Consider the following 8,084-nt stretch of genomic DNA (forward strand, 5'->3'; position numbering starts at 1 on the left):
TTCCTCACCGTTCGCATGATCAGGGACACCCCACGAGGCGAGATCTTGTGTGGAGGCCCAGACCGAGGGAGGTTGGCGGTGGTGTGGTGCTTCTTCCATTTCCTGATAACTGCACCGACAGTTGATCTTTTCTCTCCAAGTTGCTTCCCGATTCTCTTGTAGCCCATCCCAGCCTTGTGCAGATCAACAATCTTGTCCCTGATGTCCGTAGAAAGCTCTTTGGTCTTGCCCATGGTGCTGATGTTGGATGCTGGTTGTTTGGGTGTTGACAGGTGTCTTTTATACAGGTAACGAGGTGAGGCAGGTGTATTTGATGTAGATAATTGGTTGGGATTGGGGCTGTGTCTTAAAGAAAGACTAACTGGCTTGTAGGAGCCAGAATACTTGCTGTTTGGTAGGGGGTCAAATACTTGTTTTTCCTCATCAGATGGTTATCAATTTTAATAAATTCATATGATGTGATTTTCTGGAATTTTCTTTGGGATTCTGTCTTTCACTGTTAGAATGTACATATGATTAAAATTATAGATCGTTGCATTCTTTGTAAGTGGGCAAACCTGCAAAATCAGCAAGGGGTCAAATACTTATTTCCCCCACTGTAGATACTATTCAAAACACCATATCTAACCTGCTGCCCTCAGCAAGTGGCGCTACAGGTAAAGTCAGAGGATTCAGCCTGTGGGGACAATGACAAAGTCCACTGAAATCCATCCAACAGTTGTGCAGTTCAGTCTGGACCACAGACGGTATGAAAGAAGTTGACGTAGCCACCGTAACGAGCCCCAGTGGTTTGTTGTGGACTATCGGTTTGAAACCTCAAATTTGGCATTTTGGCCGTCACCATCTTGGTTGTTTGGAACCGGACTGACCATATTTGGACGAGAAGTTGAAGCTAGCTAACTTGGTTAGTAGCCCCGCCCTAAAGCCTCCCCTGCTTCCTGGTCTCTGTTCCTCTAAATGGGACCATAATTTACTAAATGAACATCACGCTGTGTTGAAGAAGACTTGAAACTAGCGACTGAGACCATAAACTCATCAGGAAAGTGTTTACTGAGGGAATAAATCAGCTGACAAGTAGAAACATTTTCTCACAGACTTCTTTCTGCAGCTGCTGGAGTCGCCCCCTGCTGGCTGCTGGAGAGGACGCAGGTTTAAGGCTTCACTTTTTAGACTTGGAGGATCCTGCTTGGTCTGGACCGACCGACACTGACAGCATAGCTAAAAGTGGTACACTCCACAAAAACAGCACATATGCTAACCCAGCAGCAGGGTTTGTTTATGTCACATCATCTGCCGCCACAGTTTAGTTCTACAGCCACGTTTATCCACTTCAGGCCTGTGACACTGACAAGACAACACCGGCAGTTGAGGCAGCGAGAAGGGTCCTTCATCAGCATGGGATGGCGAGGTCCAACACTCACACCACAGAACCAGTGTGAAGCAGGGAATCATGGGATACATCTGTATCGCCGCTCTCTGAGTCAGGCTGAGGAATCTGGACAGAGGAAGAGGAGGATGGTGAGGAAGCAGCAGGGGAGAAGGGGGGAATCTGCTCATTGTCTGGTGTCTCTGAGTCCTTTTCTCTGTCCCTGTCTTCCTCTCCGTCAGCTTCCGGCCTCTGGTCCTCCTCCTCCTGCTGCAGGACGCTGAAGCGCTCCACCACGCAGTGAGCCGTCAGTCTGGCCTCAGGGTCGTGATCCCAGCACTCTGTGATGGTGGAGCAGAACACACTCATCCCCTGGAGGACAGAGGACTGCAGTTAGACACCAGGGGACACGAACGAGCGGTCAGACCTGAGAGTCTGTGTTTCTGACTGGACCCCACCTGGTGCTGCGTCCACGCTGAGGGGATGTCCGGCCGTCCTCGGTCCCTCAGCACCAGGTCCCTCATGCTGTCCACACAGGGCTGCTCACAAACCTTAGAGCCAAACGCCGGCTCGTAGCTCTTCACCTCTGCAACACACACAGAGAAATATTACAATTATAATTTAAGGCAAGATCTGGCAGGCAAAAACATGGGTTTATCACAAACTGGTCAATTGTGAGATTTACGGGTACTTTGCTTCTTTAACTTGTCTTCTTTCAGACCAGGGGAAAGGAAATGTAGGATAATTTACCTTAGGCTGCATCATTTTAAAACACAGACCTTCTGCTACTTTTCCAGACTAAAACGGCGAATCCAAACATCCAAACATCACGTCAAAGCATGGTAACCAGCTAACCTCCCCCCGTCCTGTGCTGTAATACCACTTTGTACCCGGAGAAGCGATAGTGTCTAGAAGTGAAACTCTTCTGGCACTACGCGCTGTCGCTGCCTCTCCTATCCTTGCCTGAACCTGCCGGGTCTTTGTCGTCCCCGGAGGGAGATGGTACATCCACACGACTTTAAAACTCGGACCTTCTGCGACGTTTCCGCCTCCCGTCCAGACTAAAACAGCGAATCCAAACACCTAAAACTTTGAAGTCTGAAAATGCTGCTGACCCCGTTTTGGTTTTAAACTCTGGGGTAGCGTCTTAGTGCTGACAGGTGAAAACAATGACGCAGACGTTTGGCTTCCTGATTGGGTCTTATCAGTCATACAAAGCAGAAACAAGATGCTACTGACAGAGTTTTAGTTTTGGTGTTTTTTATTGAAGTATTTTGTACTGTGTAAACTACACTTGTACTGTGCATGTCTCCGTATTTGCCTTTTCCCGCCGCCACAGTCTTTGTCCTACCGTGTGACTTTAAGTAACCGTTCAACCTCGCTGTCGGTCCATGCAAAGAAATCTCTGCTGTGGTTCTTCACCATCGCTGCTCTTCATCGTCTCTAGTAGAACTTTCTACTTTCGCCGAATCTTCTGCAGTTGTGGACTAGACAATCTGAACGGTCACGTGATGTGCGGTTTCTGTCGTTAAATGATGGAGATCAATTCTGATACGCAGCTAAAACGCTGGTGAGGACGGAGGTCATAGTCCTGTGGATGTAGCTCAGCGTATGTCAGCATTTGAAGTATGCGCTATTTTCTATGTAAGCTCACAAACACGTCTTTCTGCTGCACCCCCACGACACCAGCTGGACGTATCATACATGCTCAGCTGTATCGTGCTGTAATCTGTTTTACATTTATTCATTTAGCTGACGCTTTTATCCAAAAAAAAACCTCATTGGTGGATGTCACAATGGGAATCAAACCCGGCTCTCACACCAAAGGCATGTGGTCTTATCCACTGCACCATCACCACCCCATTCTGTACATTCTGTCTTTGTGTTACCACATGTTGATAGAACTGGTCCTACAGATATACAGAAACAGGGAGAAGCTCCTACCTCCGATGGCGTGGCAGCGTGAGGCCATCTCCCAGAGTACCAGAGCCATGGAGTAAACGTCCATCTGTTTAAAGGCCTCGAGGTCCTCCAGGTTCACCCTGGACTCAAGTACCTCAGGAGCCATGTAGCGAGCTGTCCCCACCTGGATAGGACGATACAGAGAAGTCCGATCAAATGACGACCAGAACACCTGATGCAGGTTCTGCTTGGTGATATGTTTAACCATAGTATACCTGTCCACTGTTGGCGTAGTCGTCGACAGAAAGAGCGAGGTCCAGTCGTAACGCCAGGCCAAAGTCGCACAGAGCGCACTCCTTACCGCTCTTCACCACAATGTTACTGCTCTTCAGGTCTCGATGGGCAACTGGCACCTACAGGCAAAACAGGCAACCAGCAACAAGCAGCGTCACAACGTGCAACATCAAAAGCCAGAAGAGAACAAGCTTACACATTGTGAGTGATCTGTAGCTCTGTTCTTCAGTGTTATTACCATCAGAGCAGTAAGCTAAACGAACAGCAGCGAGTGGTGTGGTTCGTGCATTGCAAACTGTTTTTGTCCTGAATTATGCCGTGATGTGACATAAAGCCTGCCCTCCCCTGTTGGTTCATTATGGGTATGGGAGAGGTTTTCCTTCAGGCCTGTCTGCCAGAAAGATTTTCACAAACACCCAGGAATCCACTGTGTGAAACCAGAAGTCAGCGCTGAGCTATTATTTTCAGTTTTCAGTCACAGTTTGGTTAGGTTAGGAAAAGATGGTGGTTTAGGTTTCAATAAGTCAACAATGACATTTTCAACTTTCCAACTTCATGTTGGTGCTGTATGCAGTCTGAAAGGAATACCTGGGTGACACAACTCAGGGCTGAATAAAAGGTACCCAACTTATATTTTTAAATCTCCTGAAAAACTATGCTAGAATTAAACATCAGTCAGGCTTGCTGGCGTGTTCGCAGTTTACCAATTGTGCAAATGTAAATATTCTATACAAAAGAAGTTAGAGCAAACGAGCAAGTGAATCTAGGAAGATTAACTAGCTACCGCTCAACATGACACCTCTATGCTTGATCCAAAGTGTTGATAAAAAGTAGGTTACTCATGTCGAGAGGTCGGAGGCTGTGTGACTAACAGATAACCAAGATAATATCTGTAGTGTCTTTATGAACCTCTGCTTTTGAAGATAGAACAATGAAAGTCCATGTGGCTCCCACATCTACAGACATGCTACAGTAGTTTGGTGTAGTTGGAACAAAGGGAGCACGTGGAAGGTAAGATTTGCTGAAAGGATTCCGGTCTCCTCCAGAGATTACAGACAAACCTACCTTTGGTACCCCACTGGGCGTTGTGTCACTGTGCAGATGAGCTATCCCCTTAGCAATGCTGCCTGCCATGGGAACAAGTTCCTGCCAGCTCAGTATGTTTGCTGTGAGGAAGTCCTGCAGGTTCCCGAGGCCGTGGTAAGCCAAAACTAGCCAGTACTCCCTGAGGGCGTGGCCCGGCGGGCCCCTCTCTTCAGCTGCAAGGAAGCGAACCACGTTGTCATGCTCCAGCTTGGGGTCGGAGACGATGGAGCACTCGTTTCTCCACGAGGCGTACTCTACGGCTGGAAACACCTTCACCGCCACAGTTTCATAGGCGTTGGCTCCACCCCTCTCGCCCTGCAGAAGGCGTGCCCGCCACACTTCAGCAAAGCGCCCCTTCCCCACCAGGACATCCAGCTTGATGGGTAGTGGTTCAGCCAGTTGGCCATGCCAATCTGTTATGTCACCGACAATGTCATTGTTGGAATTAGACTCCTCCCCCTCAGCCCCAGGACCCATCACACCTCCTCCTCCTCCACGCTCTCCCCGAGCCCCCAGACCCCCACTTGGCAGGTCGAAAGCCTGGTAGAGCTCTGGGGTGCGTGTGGTGGGCCAGCCAGGGCGTGCAGGAGGGCCCGGTTTGTCAGGTCGATGTGTGCGGTAAAAGTAGAAGGCGGTGACGGCAACTATGGCAACCAGGACAGGAGGCACCAAGCTGACCACCACCACTGGGATCACATCTTTACTCTGCAGCTTGGAAAATCCTGCAGGGAAAAGGACATACAGACATGTGTTCACCCTCCCACCAGTCCATCTATCCTTTCATTCATCCATCCAATAATCTCTCCACCCATCATCCATCCATCTAGCCATCCATCCAATAATCCATCTAGCCATCCATCCAATAATCCATCTCTCCATCCATCCAATAATCTCTCCATCCGTCCATCCATCCATCCAATAATCTCTCCATCCATCCAGCAGTCTATCCAATAATCCATCCATCCATCTAATAATCTCTCCACCCATCATCCATCCAATAATCCATCCATCCATCCATCCATCCAATAATCTCTCCATCCAATAATCCATCCATCCATCCATCCAATAATCTCTCCACCCATCCAATAATCCATCCATCCATCCAATAATCTCTCCATCCATCCATCCATCCAATAATCCATCCATCTAGCCATCCATCCATCCAATAATCCATCCATCTAGCCATCCATCCAATAATCTCTCCATCCATCCAGCAGTCTATCCAATAATCCATCCATCCAATAATCTCTCCATCCGTCCATCCATCCATCTAGCCATCCATCCATCCAATAATCTCTCCATCCATCCATCATCTATCCATCTAGCCATCCATCCATCCAATAATCTCTCCATCCATCCAGCAGTCTATCCAATAATCCATCCATCCATCCATCCAATAATCTCTCCACCCATCATCCATCCAATAATCCATCCATCCATCCATCCATCCAATAATCTCTCCACCCATCATCCATCCAATAATCCATTCAATCCATCCATCCAATAATCCCTTGGCCCCACCCCCCACCTCACCCCCGCTCTCACCATTGGCTCCCTTGTCAAAGATCAGCTTGTCGTTACATTCATGTTCTCCCTGGCAGCCGCAGACCATCATGGCTCCGCCCTCTGCGGGCTGTGGAATCATGTGACACTCTCTGGAGGTGAAGTTTAGCAGCAGGACGGGGTCCACGCCCTCTAGTGGCAGCGTGGGGTTGTGACACATCGTGTGCGCCGTCATGGTGTCGTTGTTCTTCCTCCTGGAAAATAAATATAAAACATCCATCAGTCCATCCCTTCTGGTTCATGTCTCAAAATGTAACTGTGTGAAATTATTTTATTTGAATAATTGTTTTGTTTAATTTAGTATAAATATGCTGATCATTTCTGGTTTGACGAGGCGAAGATCATGTAGCATGGCTAAATTAGTTATGAATTTTAATAAATCTATGAGAATTAATACCCATTTATGAATTTTAATATTCATAAAATCAAAAAAATATTCCTCGTTTCAGGGCACCACCGGAATTGTTATTATCCTAGAGTCTCCGGACCTCTAGGTAGCTTTTAATAACTATACAATTCTTACTAGTGATCAGTTAGTTAATAATCGCTCAATTATCTTAAATCAGTCAGTCAGTATCATATCTAAAGGGTCAATTCTCTTGGCAGGGACGTGATAGTCAACACACACAGTTTCTTGATTACAGTGAATTTATTAACTAACTAAAGCGATATAAAAGGGTGGTTAAAGACAGGGAAAATAAACAATGGCTGAACAATGAGAAATGGAGGTTCGATTGTGGGAAGCATTTGACTCATACGGCAGATGAGAGCTAATGAAAGTAAGCTATGAGTTTAGGAGTTAAAAGACAGTATTAACATTATGGGACATCTCTGACCACAGAATGTTTGTTAGGTCTTACGGCTTGTCGACGGCCTGCTTTGGCCTGTTGCACGGGTCCCACGCTAGCTGCCCGATCCTGGCTTTTTGTTAGGGATTCTCCGGGGTTCTCCGTGTCTGACTGAAGAAAAAAACCTCAAGGGTTGGCCGTCCTCCGTCTGGCAGTTCGGCTGTTTTCAGGTTTCCTTCGTTGCCGCCGGCGAGACCACGTGGCTTGGTCTGACCTCGGTGAAGTTGGCTCGATAAAAAAGCTTAAAAAGGGAACTTGGTCGTTCCTGAATTAGACCAGTGTAATTTAATGGACTGGTAACTTTAACAAAACAAAAGAAAGAAAGAAAATAAAACAAGTTGCTGGAACTGAGGTAAAAATCGATGTCGCTGCACTTCGCGTGTGTAGCTTCAAGCGAACAAAGGCTTCGTTGCGCTGGTCGAACTCTTAGGCGTTGCCTGGAGAGGCACGCCGGACGCGTGCCGAAGCGTCCAGAGAGCAGAGCGGAAGACAAGAGCACCAGGAGAAGAGAAGAGGCGACGTTGCGTGTCGCTCTTTTGTTGTCTGGGGCGTGGTTCCACCAGGGGGCGTTTCTGGTTTCCCGAGGGACTGCCTTTCTAAACTTTAATGTCTAAAAGAAAAGAAAATCTATTTGCGCGTATTATAATCAAATATTTTCCACAATCAAACCTCAGTGGTCAAACAGTTGTACCGTTCTAAGTTAAGCATTTGGTAACAGGAAAACAATTGTCGCATTATTGGTCCTATTAAATGAGTGACATTTATACATTAACGGCATTTCCGACGATGGTGTGTAATACTTATTTCATCCACTTGGGGGAGCTCAGGTTACATGAGGAAAGCTTAGATTGATCCAAACAATCTTTCCTTAGGAAGTGGGGAATTTAGTTATTCAGCCTTAAATTAAAGCCAGCAATTAATAGTATGGTATGACATTTCTTTATCATCATTTCTAAAGGAATTGTGTGAGAAAGTATTGTGAACAAGCATTGGTTACACATAAGATGAAGGAGTGTCCTTAATCT

The 8,084-nt window shown here is 46.9% G+C and overlaps 1 protein-coding gene across 1 annotated transcript in view; it reads right to left on the reverse strand.

Moving 5' to 3' along the window:
• The window catches only part of LOC123974014 (TGF-beta receptor type-2-like), a 7,980-nt gene extending 1,549 nt beyond the window's left edge, over positions 1-6,431 (reverse strand). Inside the window, exons 1-6 of the mRNA XM_046054435.1 lie at positions 6,194-6,431; positions 4,628-5,370; positions 3,544-3,681; positions 3,311-3,452; positions 1,825-1,952; positions 1,093-1,738 (exon numbers count right to left, since the gene is read on the reverse strand). Of these exons, the coding sequence (XP_045910391.1) occupies positions 1,418-1,738; positions 1,825-1,952; positions 3,311-3,452; positions 3,544-3,681; positions 4,628-5,370; positions 6,194-6,431 (1,710 nt within the window). The 3' untranslated portion in view covers positions 1,093-1,417. The remainder of the gene's footprint in view (positions 1-1,092; positions 1,739-1,824; positions 1,953-3,310; positions 3,453-3,543; positions 3,682-4,627; positions 5,371-6,193) is intronic.
• Positions 6,432-8,084: the final 1,653 nt, after the last annotated feature.

This window comes from Micropterus dolomieu, linkage group LG07 (genome assembly GCF_021292245.1).
Source record: "Micropterus dolomieu isolate WLL.071019.BEF.003 ecotype Adirondacks linkage group LG07, ASM2129224v1, whole genome shotgun sequence".
Classification (NCBI taxonomy): domain Eukaryota; kingdom Metazoa; phylum Chordata; class Actinopteri; order Centrarchiformes; family Centrarchidae; genus Micropterus; species Micropterus dolomieu.